Source organism: Saccopteryx leptura, chromosome 4 (genome assembly GCF_036850995.1).
Source record: "Saccopteryx leptura isolate mSacLep1 chromosome 4, mSacLep1_pri_phased_curated, whole genome shotgun sequence".
In the NCBI taxonomy this organism is placed as follows: Eukaryota; Metazoa; Chordata; class Mammalia; order Chiroptera; family Emballonuridae; genus Saccopteryx; species Saccopteryx leptura.
Window position 1 is genome coordinate 223521489 of NC_089506.1, and position 15038 is coordinate 223536526.

At 59.1% G+C, this 15038-nt stretch overlaps 1 protein-coding gene across 1 annotated transcript in view; it reads left to right on the top strand.

Annotated features, from left to right (window-relative positions):
• The window catches only part of DCUN1D3 (defective in cullin neddylation 1 domain containing 3), a 35740-nt gene extending 22632 nt beyond the window's left edge, over positions 1-13108 (top strand). The window contains exons 2-3 of the mRNA XM_066383475.1: positions 8583-9118; positions 11070-13108. Coding sequence (XP_066239572.1) covers positions 8688-9118; positions 11070-11511 — 873 coding nt within the window. The 5' untranslated portion in view covers positions 8583-8687 and the 3' untranslated portion in view covers positions 11512-13108. The remainder of the gene's footprint in view (positions 1-8582; positions 9119-11069) is intronic.
• Positions 13109-15038: the final 1930 nt, after the last annotated feature.

The window sequence follows — 15038 nt, forward strand, 5'->3', positions numbered from 1 at the left end:
CATGCGTTCGGTCCGTGTGCTGGTGCCTTCTGCCCACGTGCTCGGGAAACACCAGTGATCACCACCCACTCCGCAGCGGTTTATCTAGCACCGATTATGTAGCAGAGCTGGGTGCTCAGGGTGGAGCAGGGGACCGATGAAGCCCCTGCTCCTGGGGCTCACCTTCCCGTGGGGGGCGGACAACGGACGGGCAACAGGGAGACTCCGGGCGGGAGAGTGGTGTGGGCCGGGGCGGCATGAGGTCTGGGCCAGGTCAACGTGAGGTCCCGGTCAGCGTGAGGTCCCAGCCGGGTCAGCGTGAGGTCCCAGGCTGGGTTGGCGTGAGGTCCCAGGCCGGGTTGGCGTGAGGTCCCGGCCAGGGTCAGCGTGAGGTCCCGGTCAGCGTGAGGTCCCAGCCAGGTCAGCGTGAGGTCCCAGGCCGGGTTGGCGTGAGGTCCCAGGCCGGGTTGGCGTGAGGTCCCGGTCAACGTGAGGTTTGGGGCCGGGTCGGCGTGAGGTGGCACTTGAGGTGGGTTGGACAGGGACGCGTCTCAGCATTGGAACTGACACAGAGGAGCCATTTATTTTCCACAGGGACCCTTTGATCTCCCCTGACTTTCAGGTGAGGAAGCAGGAGGCCCAGGGCGGTGAGGTGTGTGCCGGGAACCAGCCTGGCCCGGTCGGTCACTCTGTGTCTGAGCACAGCGGTGCTGGAGCTGCCCTGGCCGCATGGAGGGGAGGGTGGGGCTGCCGAGTGGCCCTGATGTGCTCTGACCTCTGCCCTTTCAGGGCCCCCGTGATGGGTACAGCAGTGCAGTGTGTGAGTGGAGTGGAGACCGTTTACTTTGGGGTTCAGCTCTGTCTTCACGTTTTCAAAGGTGTTGATGACCCCACACAGGTGATGGGTGGTGCTGCTGCTAGGTTTTAGCGTTTTCTCGTAGCGGTTTTTCTGAAAATAGGGCCTCGCTGTTAGCACAGAGGTTTTAAAACATCGATTTGTTGTTCCACTTAGTTGTGCACTCATTGGTTGATTCTTGCAAGTGCCCTGACCAGGGACTGAACCCGCAACCTTGGCTCATCAGGACTATGCTCCACCCACCTTGAGCCGCTCCTGGCCAGGGCCAGCGCAGAGGTTTAGTGGGCAGCATTGCAATGGCCATTAGGTGGTGGCGGTTTGGGCAGGAAGTGGGCAGAGGCTGGGCTGGAATTTGTCAGGTGTCTTCCTTTGCCAGGCCTGGTGCCAGCTGTCAGGTCCAGAGCCCTCCTTTGATTTAATTATCCGTTTATTTCTACACATGTTAATGTACACTTTGGCCATATGAGTGCACATTTGTGAAATAACTGTTACAGATCAATAACAACAAAGCCCATTAAGGCCTCAAGTTGCAACTTACAGGGAACGTGAATTCTAATAAAGACACAGGCATCAGCGTTTCCTGCCACCGGCTTCAAAACCCTAAGTACTGTCTGAATAGGCTTTTTAGTACCTGAAACCAGAGAGAGACTTTCAGGCACAGTCATTGAAACCAAGAGTAGCCACGTCTGGTCAGGCCGGGTCTCGGTTTCGTAGGATGTGGTTGAGATCAAACGCCCGTTGCAGCTGGGAGACCGGCCCCGTCGTGGCACAGACAGACTTCCGAGACCGCCGGCTCCGCGGCCTCCCCTGTGGCGTGAGTGCCGGGCCGGTGAGAGGACGCGTGGGCGCAGCGGGCAGCGAGCGGACTCCGTGCTGAGCCTGCCGCCCGGGGCAGGGACGGGGCAGGGCGGAGACCGAGGTCGCTCCAGGCCTCCGTCCCGAGGGCCCAGGGTAATGGGCTTCACGCCCAGGTGGGCACTCGCTGGGCATCGTGTCCAGATAAGGGTTCCCTGGTGTGTGGGGTTGAAAGGGAGGCCTGGTCACTTGGCTGTCCGTGAGTCAGAATGTCCGGCTGTCAGACCTCCCCTCCCCTTTGTTCTGTGAGCAGAAGAGCGGGTGGCCGAGTCACGTGGTCCGTGTGCACCCACCCTGCTCCTTGACCGAGAGTGAGGGAGAGGGTCTGCTGGGAAACACGGGGCGATCATGTGACCGAGAGCCTGGACGCTGGCGGGTGGGGGAGGGGCTCTGTGGTGTGTGGCAGTGGCCTGGTCCGGCCCGATGCAGGAAAGCCGTGTCCTGAGTCCACGGGCCACGTGGTGAGCTGGGCGATGATCAGATCCCTGGGGACATGATCCCCTCAGGTTCTGGCCAATCCATGGGCCAGACCCTCCTGCCCGATGCCGGCCCTGCACCCTCAGGGGACGCGTTGACATGGGCCCCGTTACTGCTCTCCGGGGTGTGGGGAAGGTCGGTTTTCTTCTGAGAGAACCAAGTGGAGAGGGCGTGATGCCTCCGCCCTGCGGTCCCTGGAGCCAGAGCCATCGCTCCGTCCGCCTGTCCTGACGTACAGCGAAGCGAGGGGTTCTGTCTACCTGTCTTCCGTCCTCCTGGGCGGTGTGCCGTGAGTCCTTACAGGTCATACCTTCACGTTTTGGGTGAGGATTTTCTTTTAAAGGGATGTGATTAGATGGCCAGTATTAGATGACAACGTGACTCGGCCACCCGCTCTTCTGCTCACAGAACAAAGGGGAGGGGAGACCTGACAGCCGGACATTCTGACTCACGGACAGCCAAGTGACCAGGCCTCCCTTTCAACCAGTATTCCCAGGTGACGCTGAGGAGGAATGTGTGCTACAGTGCGTGTACATGTGATACGTGCCACTGCTACTATATGACATTGCCACTGCGGTTCTGCAACTCACATTCCACAATTTATGTACGCAGTTTTTATGCAATCCTTTGACCTGTTGCTTCCACTTCTGGGAATATATTCTCAGTAAATAACTATAATTATAAATGTGTATTACGTGCATGTCTCGTTTATTATCCCAGTAGTATTTGTAGGAATGAGCTATTTATTGGGAGCAAATAACCGTCCAGCAATGGGATTAAATGGACAGATTGTGGCACCACCGTTCAGTAGAAGACCTGCCTGGCTCTTCACTGTGTTGTAACAGAGGCTCACCCTTTCTGCGCCCCCTGCGGCACGGCCCCGGGTCTCTGCGCGCCCCCCCCTGCGGCGCCCCCCCCCCCCCGCGCCTTCTGGGGCGCGGCCCCGGGTCTCTGCGCCCTCTGCGGTGCGGCCCGGGTCTCTGCGTGCCCCCTGCGCCCTCTGCGGCCCGGCACCCGGTCTCTGCGCCCTCTGCGGTGCGGCCCGGGTCTCTGAGCGCCCCCTGGTCTCTGCGCGCCCCCTGCGGCGCGGCCCCGGGTCTCTGAGTGCCCCCTGCGGCGCGGCCCCGGGTCTCTGCGTGCCCCCTGCGCCCTCTGCGGCCCGGCACCCGGTCTCTGCGCGCCCTCTGCAGCACCAGGGTTTTGACAGATGGAGCAGCAGGCTATAAATAGTCTGTGGGTTGCACGCCTGAGCTGGTGTATTAGTAGTAATGCTAATACTGCTGAATGACTGGTCTTTTAAACACATCCTGTGAGATGAGAATATTGATATGAACAAATGTCACTGGAAAAGTTTGCAAAGTACACTGCATTTTTAAAATATTTTAAAATTGATTTTTAGAGAGAGGGGAAAGGAGGGAGGAGAAGCAGGAAGCTTCAGCTCGTAATAGTTGCCTCCCCTCTGTGCCTTGACCGGCAAGCCCAGGGATTCAAACCAGCGACCTCAGCATCCCAGGCCGACGCTCTGTCCACTGCGCCACCACGGGTCAGGCCCAGGCCCATTTTTGTTTGAAAGTTCCACGTGCATGATATGTGCGTGCAGTGATCCATTCCCATGTGCTCACGGAAGACACGGTGTGGACGGACTCCCAACACCGAGTGTGGTGAAGTGTCTGGTGATGTGGGGCGAGCGTAGATGCCTCCCGCAAACCAGGTGTGGTGGCGGCATGCAGGGGACTTCCTCCTGTGCCTGTGTCCTCGGAGCCTGGGGCATCGCTGTGGAATGCTTTGCATTTGGCAGCAGGAGAGACGGCCTTCCTGGCCTCCGCTCTCTGACCAGCGGCAGTGTGGCTGCAGACAGACCTCTTCGATTGCACAGGCCTCTTCTGTCTCCTCCTCCTCCCACAGGGGGGCCTTAGCAGTCGGCCTCCGCCCTGGGCCTGTGGGGTGGACCTGGTCAGTGTGGCCTCAGTGGGTTTGGAGTCTTCCCTTAGAGAATTGGGAAGCATCTAGCAGGTGGTGTTCCAGGCGCTGAGCCCAAGGCCTGCGCAGAGGGAGCGGGCTCTGGGAGCGCGTCTAGACGCTTGTGGTCACTCGGCCCCCTGACGCGGGTGGGTGCAGGCGTGTGTCCTATGCCTTCCTCATCTTCAGACTCATTTCGCGAAGTCCTGTCCTGCCTTTCTTTGACTCAGATGCAAAAACCAGGTGACATCTCCAGTTAGCCGTTTGCCAGTCAGTTGCTGAGGTCCGGGTTCCTGAGAGGGTGACGGAGAGTGAACGGCTGACGTGGTAACTGGGCGATGGGGGCCCACCGTTCACACCCAGGGTGGCGGTGTCCACACGCTGACAGGGAGCAGGGACGTTGGCCCGACCCGGGCTGTGCCTCCTGCTGGACCAGAGGACGCCACGCTGCAAGTCCAGAGTGGACAGGAAGGGGGAGTGGGCGTGCCGCTTTTATCGGGATGCTTGCAGCAGAAATCCAGTGCAGCGCTTTCCCGCAGGGAACACGTGGTGAGGGGGCAGAGAGGGGCCAGCCTGAGCGCCTGTGCCCTCGCCGTGTGGTCCGCGCAGTAGCTGTGTGACAGCAGAGTGTGTCCCAGTGCTGCTCAGCGAGGCGACAGACACTTGTCGGGTTGCTGTGAGTCACGTGGGGTGGGTCGTGTGGCTCAGCTCTGGTCCAGAGACCACAGGCTCCAGGACACTTGTCGGGTTGCTGTGAGTCACGTGGGGTGGGTCGTGTGGCTCAGCTCTGCAGCCCAGAGACCACAGGCTCCAGGACACTTGTCGGGTTGCTGTGAGTCACGTGGGGTGGGTCGTGTGGCTCAGCTCTGCAGCCCAGAGACCACAGGCTCCAGGACACTTGTCGGGTTGCTGTATGTCACATGGGGTGGGTCGTGTGGCTCAGCTCTGCAGCCCAGAGACCACAGGCTCCAGGACACTTGTCAGGTTGCTGTGAGTCACGTGGGGTGGGTCGTGTGGCTCAGCTCTGGTCCAGAGACCACAGGCTCCAGGACACTTGTCGGGTTGCTGTGAGTCACGTGGGGTGGGTCGTGTGGCTCAGCTCTGCAGCCCAGAGACCACAGGCTCCAGGACACTTGTCAGGTTGCTGTGAGTCACGTGGGGTGGGTCGTGTGGCTCAGCTCTGGCCCAGAGACCACAGGCTCCAGGACACTTGTCGGGTTGCTGTGTGTCACATGGGGTGGGTCGTGTGGCTCAGCTCTGCAGCCCAGAGACCACAGGCTCCAGGACACTTGTCAGGTTGCTGTGCGCCGCGTGGGGTGGGTCGTGTGGCTCAGCTCTGGTCCAGAGACCACAGGCTCCAGGACACTTGTCGGGTTGCTGTGTGTCACATGGGGTGGGTCGTGTGGCTCAGCTCTGGTCCAGAGACCACAGGCTCCAGGACACTTGTCAGGTTGCTGTGCGCCGCGTGGGGTGGGTCGTGTGGCTCAGCTCTGGTCCAGAGACCACAGGCTCCAGGACACTTGTCGGGTTGCTGTGAGTCACGTGGGGTGGGTCGTGTGGCTCAGCTCTGCAGCCCAGAGACCACAGGCTCCAGGACACTTGTCGGGTTGCTGTGCGCCGCGTGGGGTGGGTCGTGTGGCTCAGCTCTGCAGCCCAGAGACCACAGGCTCCAGGACACTTGTCGGGTTGCTGTGTGTCACGTGGGGTGGGTCGTGTGGCTCAGCTCTGGCCCAGAGACCACAGGCTCCAGGACACTTGTCAGGTTGCTGTGTGTCACATGGGGTGGGTCGTGTGGCTCAGCTCTGGCCCAGAGACCACAGGCTCCAGGACACTTGTCGGGTTGCTGTGTGTCACGTGGGGTGGGTCGTGTGGCTCAGCTCTGGCCCAGAGACCACAGGCTCCAGGACACTTGTCGGGTTGCTGTGTGTCACGTGGGGTGGGTCGTGTGGCTCAGCTCTGGCCCAGAGACCACAGGCTCCAGGACACTTGTCAGGTTGCTGTGAGTCACATGGGGTGGGTCGTGTGGCTCAGCTCTGGCCCAGAGACCACAGGCTCCAGGACTGGCCGTCTGGGAACGTGACCGTGTCTGGCGTGTGGCCTGGTTGTTCTTGGCGGGTAGCGTCTGCTCTTTTTTTTAATTATTATTTAGAAATGAAATTTAATGCAGTGACATTGATCAATGAGTATGTGGGTTTCAGGTGAACATTTCCATATAGCACTTGGACCTTTGATTGCATTGTGTGCCTGTCACCCAGAGTCACATCATTTTCTGTCACCTTATATTTGTCCCTCTTTACTCCCCTCCCCTGGGGCCCACTTCCCTTTCATCTCTGTCCCTGAGTCTCAGTTTTATATCCCACTTATGTGTGGAATCATACAGTTCTTAGCTTTTTCTGATTTTCTTATTTTACTAAATATTCTCAAGTCCATCCACATTGTCGTAAATGACAGTATGTTATTTCTCATGGGTAAGTGATACTCCAGTGTGTAGATGCACCACCTCTTCTCTATCCAGTCCTCTGTCGAGGGGCACTGGGTTGTTTCCAGGTCTTGGCCACTGTGAACAATGCTGCGATGAACATGGGGCTGCATGAATCCTTGCATACCAATGTTTTCAAGTTTAGCTACCCAGTGGAGGAATTGCTGGGTCATATGGTAGTTCTATTCTTAATTTTTTTTTTAGAACCACCATACTTTCTTCCATAATGGCTGTGCAGTTTACATTCCTAACAGCAGTGAATGAGGTTTCTTTTTCTCCACAGTCTCTCCAACACTTGTTATGACCTGTCTTGTTGACAACAGCCAGTCTGACAGGTGTGAGGTGGTAGCTCATTGTAGATTTGATTTGCATTTCTGGAATAGCTAGTGAAGATGGGCATCTTTTCATGTGTCTGTTGTCTGTGTGTCTTCCTGGGAGAAGTTCTGCTCAGGTCCTCTCCCCCTTTCTTTTTTTTTTTTTCATTTTTCTGAAGCTGGAAACAGGGAGAGACAGTCAGACAGACTCCCGCATGCGCCCGACCGGGATCCACCCGGCACGCCCACCAGGGGCGATGCTCTGCCCATCCTGGGCGTTGCCATGTTGCGACCAGAGCCACTCTAGCGCCTGGGGCAGAGGCCACAGAGCCATCCCCAGCGCCCGGGCCATCTTTGCTCCAATGGAGCCTTGGCTGCGGGAGGGGAAGAGAGAGACAGAGAGGGAAAGCGCGGCGGAGGGGTGGAGAAGCAAATGGGCGCTTCTCCTGTGTGCCCTGGCCGGGAATCGAACCCGGGTCCTCCGCACGCTAGGCCGACGCTCTATCGCTGAGCCAACCGGCCAGGGCCTCTCCCCCTTTCATTCGCCTCCAAACCATCGCCACAGTTTGTGTATAACCAAGTATATCTTGTGCTATTTATTACGTGTGTAGTTTTTGCTCCGTTGTAAATTGGACCATCACAAGTTGGGGACCATCTGAAATAGACCGTAGATGAATCTTCTAGTGCGCTAGTTGAAAGTAAGAGGCCTCAATAGGGAAGCTCTTCAGAGAAATCTCCCCTCATCTGTCTGGCCCAGAAATTTCTAGCAGTTCTTAAAAAAAAACAAAAGAAAAAACACCTTTTAATTTACGTAAGTATTAAGTAAACCACCACAGAGAGTTTATGTTTCAGGTCAGAGTTTTTCCCGTAGCAGTTACTCCACCATGTAGAGATGGTATTCGGGTACATCAGCCCTTCTCTCCGGGTGGAGACCCCTCTGGGAGGACCGCGCCGCAGCCCTCACGGCAGTCAATCGAGTGTGAGCCGGGCCGGCGCGGCACCTTGCAGGGGCCCTGAGGCAGGAGGACAAGCCGCTCGGGTTGGGAGCCTCGTCTGGACCTGCAGGCTTGGTGGACGCCTCCGTGGAGGCGAAGGGCGCACCCGTGCTGTGTGGGCGCGTCCCAGGGAGGACGCTGAGATCAGAGACGGGACAGTCGCCTCGACTCGGAACACCCTCTGCCTTGTCGCGAGCTCGTTGTGAAACTGTCGTCGTGACCGTGGCCACCGGCCGCCCTGCTCACCCTTCTCGGAAAGGAAATCTGAGAATTCTGACGTCAGGGGCCAGAAGATGAACCTTTTCTGTGCACCTTCGGGCTTAGCTCGGGTCCAGATCACTTTCTCCTGCGACAGCAGGTTGGCAAGACTGACTTCCTAGAGTATTTCTGGGGAGACGCTGGTTTTTCTTGGTGCGTTCTGCACAGGGGTCCCCCTCCATCATCTGTGGTGCCGTGAGAGTCCCAAGGGTTTTCTGTGTCCCCCACGGGCGCTCGAGTCCGGCCCTGCGTCTCCCTGGTGACTGTGTGGAGCTGGCTCCCAGGGCAGGCGGGGACGAGCCTGGTGTCTCTCCCGGCGCGTGGCTGGTCCAGGGCACAGCCCGGTCCCGGGGGCGCGTGCATGTCCCGTCTCCCTGTCCGGTGGTGATGGCTCTCTGGTTTCCTTCCAGGTCGGCTGGCTCCTCGGCCCGATGGCATGTTGAGACTCAGGGGCCAGTGCCAGCAAGGGCGTCCTGTGCAGAGGGGGCCGCTCTAGAGGCTGGGCCGCCAGCACCATGGGCCAGTGTGTCACCAAGTGCAAGAACCCCTCGTCAACCCTGGGCAGCAAGAACGGAGACCGGGACCCCGGCAGCAAGGCACACAGCCGGCGAGGCGCCGGCCACCGGGAGGAGCAGCCACCGGCCTGCGGCAAGCCGGCGGGGGACGTCCTCGTCAACGGGACCAGGAAGGCAGAGGCCGCGGCGGAGGCCTGCCAGCTGCCCACGTCCTCGGGCGACGCGGGGCGGGAGCCGCGGTCCCCGGCGGAGGCGTCCTCCCTGCAGCGGCTGGAGGAGCTGTTCGGGCGCTACAAGGACGAGCGGGAGGACGCCATCCTGGAGGAGGGCATGGAGCGCCTGTGCAGCGACCTGCGCGTGGACCCCACCGAGTTCCGCGTGCTGCTCCTGGCCTGGAAGTTCCAGGCGGCCACCATGTGCAGGTTCACCAGGTGAGGCGCCCGCCGGGGGGGCGGGGGCACTGGGGTCTGGGGTCCCGCGGGGGGGAACTGGGCTGACTTTCAGGGTTTGGCTGAGTCTCTTTTTTCTTTTTCTGTCGAGTTTTCTATAAAGCCTTGCCCCAGGGAAGCCAGGCCTAGTCCTGTTGAGCCCTGTAGCTGAGTGCTGTCCAGCCTCAGGCTGCGTCAGACCTTTCCCTCCTCTGCCTGTCCGTTCACTTCTTCCCCACGCGGCACTCACTGCCCGCCTGTCACGTGCCCGCCTGGCAGTGCCCATGGTGAGTGCACTCACTGCCCGCCTGTCACGTGCCCGCCTGGCAGGGCCCATGGTGAGTGCACTCACTGCCCGCCTGTCACGTGCCCGCCTGGCAGTGCCCATGGTGAGTGCACTCACTGCCCGCCTGTCACGTGCCCGCCTGGCAGTGCCCATGGTGAGTGCACTCACTGCCCGCCTGTCACGTGCCCGCCTGGCAGGGCCCATGGTGAGTGCCGTCACGGCACGAGTCAGCTCACCCCCTCCAGCCCCTCACACGTTGCCCTGGGCTGACCCCCAGCTGTCAAGCACACGGTGGTTGGGCACACTGTCACGGCCATCTGCCCCCATACACGTTGTGTGGGAGCGCGTGACAGGATCACCCCACGGTGTGGTGTGCAAAGCGCTGAGAAATAAGAATGTCCTTTGAGAACCCCTCATAGAATTTCTAGGCCCTGGGTAGGTTACTCCATGGACCTCAGAGGCCTTCTCTCTCTGGTGGCTGCAGTCGACTCTGAACCCATCGATGGGGGACGTACAGGAGACATGTGACATAGGTGTCAACACACAGCGTGACACAGGTGTCAGAACACACGCACAGCGTGACACAGCGTGACACAGGTGTCAGAACACACACACAGCGTGACACAGGTGTCAGAACACACGCACGGCGTGACGTAGGTGTCAACACACACGCACGGCGTGACGTAGGTGTCAACACACACGCACGGCGTGACGTAGGTGTCAACACACACGCACGGCGTGACACAGGTGTCAGAACACACGCACGGCGTGACACAGGTGTCAGAACACGCACGGCGTGACACAGGTGTCAGAACACACACACGGCGTGACGTAGGTGTCAGAACACACACACGGCGTGACACAGGTGTCAGAACACACGTGACACAGGTGTCAGAACACACACACGGCGTGACACAGGTGTCAGAACACACGTGACACAGGTGTCAGAACACACACACGGCGTGACGTAGGTGTCAGAACACACGTGACGTAGGTGTCAGAACACACACACGGCGTGACACACGTGTCAGAACACACACACGGCGTGACGCAGGTGTCAGAACACACACACGGCGTGACACACGTGTCAGAACACACACACGGCGTGACACACGTGTCAGAACACAACACACAGTGTGACATAGGTGTCAACACACAGTGTGACACAGGTGTCAACACACACGCAGTGTTTGGTTTTTAACAACAGAACTTTGCTCTTCAGTGGCAGTTACCAAGTTCACCCCGCACTTTTGGCTCTAGAAACCTCCTTTGGCCATCACCTAGAACATTTCTAAAAACAACCCATAGAGAATCAGAAGGCAAGCAGGCGGGCCCCGTCGGGAGGGGACCCAGACACCAGCCGCTGTGGCGGACAGGCAGCAGGGTGGGCAGGCGCTGGCTCGGGGAAGGTATGGCCAGCGAGCAGCCCAGTGCCGGCTGCCTGCCGTGTGCCCGGCGCTCGGAGAAGCAGGTGGCACTTGTTAACGTCTGCACCCCGGACCCTGGGAGGTGATGGTGGTCTCACTGTCCCGCGGGTGGAGGACAGACCTCATTAGTGGAGGGGTCGGAATTCACTCCTCGGCCCCCAGCACCCGCGCCCTGGGGCTGGTCCCCACCCTGATGGCCTCCGAGGAGCAGGTTGTTAACCGTGTCCCCTCCCCGTTGCAGGAAGGAGTTTTTTGACGGCTGCAGAGCTATCAGTGCGGACAGCATCGACGGGATCTGCGCCCGCTTCCCCAGCCTCCTGACAGAGGCCAGGCAGGAGGACAAGTTCAAGGATCTCTACCGGTTTACATTTCAGTTTGGCCTGGACTCTGAGGAAGGGCAGCGGTCACTGCATCGGGAAATAGCCATTGCCCTGTGGAAGCTAGTCTTCACCCAGAACAACCCCCCGGTGTTGGACCAGTGGCTGCACTTCCTGACGGAGAACCCCTCGGGGGTCAAGGGCATCTCCCGGGACACCTGGAACATGTTCCTCAACTTCACTCAGGTGATCGGCCCCGACCTCAGCAACTACAGCGAGGACGAGGCCTGGCCCAGCCTCTTCGACACCTTCGTGGAGTGGGAGACGGAGCGCAGGAGGAGAGAGGGGCGGACCGGGCCGCGCTGAGCAGACTCCGTGCTCCGTGTGCCGGGGCGCGGCCTTCCTGGAGGTCCTGAGATCCGGGTGTTTTCTACTTCACACCTTTCTCTGCCTTGTATCCGAAAGGGCTCTAAAATGCTGTATCATGTTTTAGGCACTTTCTTCACTTTTTTGGTTATTTTGGTTATTTCTTTTTTGGGGGGGTATTTCCCCAAAATATTTGAACCTGGCTAAATGTTGTGTATCTTTTTTTTTTAAGACTTCCGATGGAGTAAGCCTGTTGTTTCTTGCACAAACTAGGTGATTTTGTGTGGGGGAGGGCCCAGCGCGGGCGGTGGGCGGGTCAGGCTGGGTTCGCGGGCGGATGACCCAGAGCCAGACTTGGTGTCGCGGATTCTCTTCAGGGCAGGCCTGCGCTGTGTGCAGTGCTGTTTACAAGGGCGAAGTTTTGGTTGTAACGATATTTTTTAAAGACTTGACGAGAGTTGACGAGCAGTGTTAACCGCGTTGCATTAATTCCCCGGTGAGCTGAAGCTCCCAGCCGGAACGTCTGCAGCCTGGGGACAGCCCCCCCATCCCCCCCCACGCCCCCTCATTCAGCTCTGACCCCCTCCCACGCATTTTGTGCTGTTGATCCACCAGCGTGCTGCACCTGTCAGTCGAGTGAGCGGTGTCTCTAGGCCACGTCCTACGGCCACGTAAAAAGCATCGGACGCAGAGGGCAGTGCTACCTCGGTTTTGCTGGAAGTAGACTTGGATAGGTGTTTTTTGTTCTTTTTTTTAACGAATTTTCTGTATTTTCCTGTTGTAAGTGGAAATACATTATTATTATTATTATTTTCATTTGTCTTGGAGCCAAAGTCTCTGTTCCTGGTGGTTGGAAAACTTGCCTACCGGCCACCTGACTTGAAGGACAACTGTGGTCTGGAGCTCTGCTTGAACACCTTTAAAACAAAGGGTCTGAGTGTCATCAGCTCACTTATCTGGCAGGTGCAGAAGCCGTGGCCGCCGGGGGCCCTGTGAACCACCGTGGACGCGTCTGTCACCCAGGTCGTCACGGGCCCCGGGCGTTATTTATTGTCTGTGCTGATGTCAGGCTCCTGTGGGGTAATGTGACGACTGTTCAGGTTTACACCACCCTCTCCTCCCCCTCCCAGTGTGTATATACATATATAAGATATGTATATATTTACCCACATAAAACATATATACACACGTGTATATGTATCTGTACTCCTGTTTCTTTCCTGCTAAAACTGGCCGTGAGAGGGGGCTGCCTTCGGTGTGAGCAGTGACCAGCAGAGCGCCGCGGACGTCACAGTGGAGGCCCTCGGGCCGAGCCTGGACCCTGCTCCCCGATGAGAAGATGCGTTTCTCAGCAGGGGGGCCCAGTTCCCCAGACGCGCCTGCGTGCTCGCTCCATGAGGCCAGCTGTGGACAGACCGCCACACGGGCGCTGACTCTGGTCCTACCTCGTCCTAGTAGAGGGTCCTCTTATTTTTCCATTTTTAAAAAAATGTCCTCCAAAATAAAAAAATAACTACTGGGAGGTGGGAGGCAGGGATTCCCACAGCTCAGCTTCCGACACGCTGCCACAGATCGAAAAGGGAGTCTTTTAAATAAAATCGTCAGAGAATATTTATACTTCTTGAGGTGACGAGACTCTGTCTGTTGAGCTCCTGGTTTTCTCCCTCCCGGGTGTCCAGCTGGGCAGGAGTTGCTTCTCTCGAGTTCATCGTTACTAACTAGCCTTACGGTCCCGGGGTCATTGACAGAGTTTCTGCAGCAGTCTTCCTGATGCTGACATTGACATAGAGAGTGTGACGGATGTCGGTGTGTGTCACCCTGAGCCTGACGGTCTGCCACCTTCGAGGGCGGGTGCGGAGTTTCCAGCCGGCCCGGCAGGGGAGCAGAGCTGCCCGGCAGGTGAGCAGAACCGGGCCGGCAGGGGAGCAGAACCGGGCCAGCAGGGGAGCAGAACCGGGCCGGCAGGTGAGCAGAACCGGGCCGGCAGGGGAGCAGAACCGGGCCAGCAGGGGAGCAGAGCCGCCCGGCGGGGGAGCAGAACCGGGCCGGCAGGTGAGCAGAACCGGGCCGGCAGGGGAGCAGAACCGGGCGGCAGGGGAGCAGAACCGGGCGGCAGGGGAGCAGAACCGGGCCGGCAGGGGAGCAGAGCCGCCCGGCGGGGGAGCAGAACCGGGCCGGCAGGGGAGCAGAACCGGGCCGGCAGGGGAGCAGAACCGGGCGGCAGGGGAGCAGAACCGGGCCGGCGGGGGAGCAGAACCGGGCCGGCAGGGGAGCAGCGCCCCCACAGAGGGTGCTGTCTGGGCCCAGACGTGTCTCACTTTGGGCTAGCCTGGGGCACAGGGCCCCTGTGCAGAGTTTCTGGGGACCCCAGCTGGTTCTGTGGGTTCAGGTAGAGTCCAGGTGCCCAAACAGAGTTCTGAGAGACCACCTTCTCACCCAGCCAGTCTGCAGCCCCATCTTTCCTGCTTCTGCACTGGGTCGGGGTAAGGCCGGGTCAGGCTGCTCCTGCCCCCGACCAGACAGGTGCAGGGAGAGGAGGCGCAGAAGGCGGGACCGTGCACCCCGAGAACGTGGGAGGAAGGGTCTGTCCCTGCCCCTGCGTTAGGTTTGCTCCAGGAGGGGCTGTTCGCTTTTTAGTCGCTTGGCTTTCTTAGTCCTCACAGAAGAACTGTTTCAACAAAAACTATCTTTGTTTATGGTTTTAAAGATCTAGTTGTGACAAACATGCAAATGAGATGCCAGGAAAGGGAGCAGTCAGGGAGGGACTTACAAGGTCCTTCCAGTCATGAGGACCTGATGCAAGGAGTTCTCTCTGAGGAGCCCGGGCCGGCGCTCGGCAGCTGCGTGGCTGCGGGAGAAGCGGCTTTTCTGCAAGGGGATCCAAAGTGGGCGTGTGGGGCTTTCAGCTCTGCTTCCCGGGAGATGCCAGAGCCCTGTCCTCTCCCTAGAAACCGGTTTGCTGCTTAGTGAGCAGAAACGCGTGGAAGAGGCCAAATGCAGGCCCCTCGGCTAAGCCAGGGTGCCCTTCCCTGGAGCAGAGCCCGACAGAGTGTGGAGAGGTGGGACGCAGGTGCCGTGCTGAAAACCAGCGCCTGGAGCCCGACTCGTGTTGGCAGACGGTGTGTGAGCTGCTGTGGTCTTCCCGCTCGGTGTATCGGAGAGCTGTAGGAGGGAGACGGTGTTGCTTCCCCGGGCTGCTCCTCCCAACCCCTGCTGGTTCGAATGGATCCTTCTTAACCAACTTCCCGCTGGACTTTGAGCTCATTCCCCCCATCCCTGCCCAGAGGTGCCCACATGGGTGTGTTGGTTCCAAGCCTCCAACCCGATTTTCAGTCAGAAAACGGCAGAGCTGGGGAAAGAGGCCGCCTCCAGCCAAGCTCCCGGACCCAAGGCCATCCCATGAAAACGTGCGAGCCGTTCTAGGTATTCAGTGTCCAGGGCTTGCTTCCCCGACTGTTACCCGGCCTCAGAATCGGAGCCTGCGGGCTGTGCGACTCCGCGGTCCCCGCGGGCGGTGGCTTTGCAGT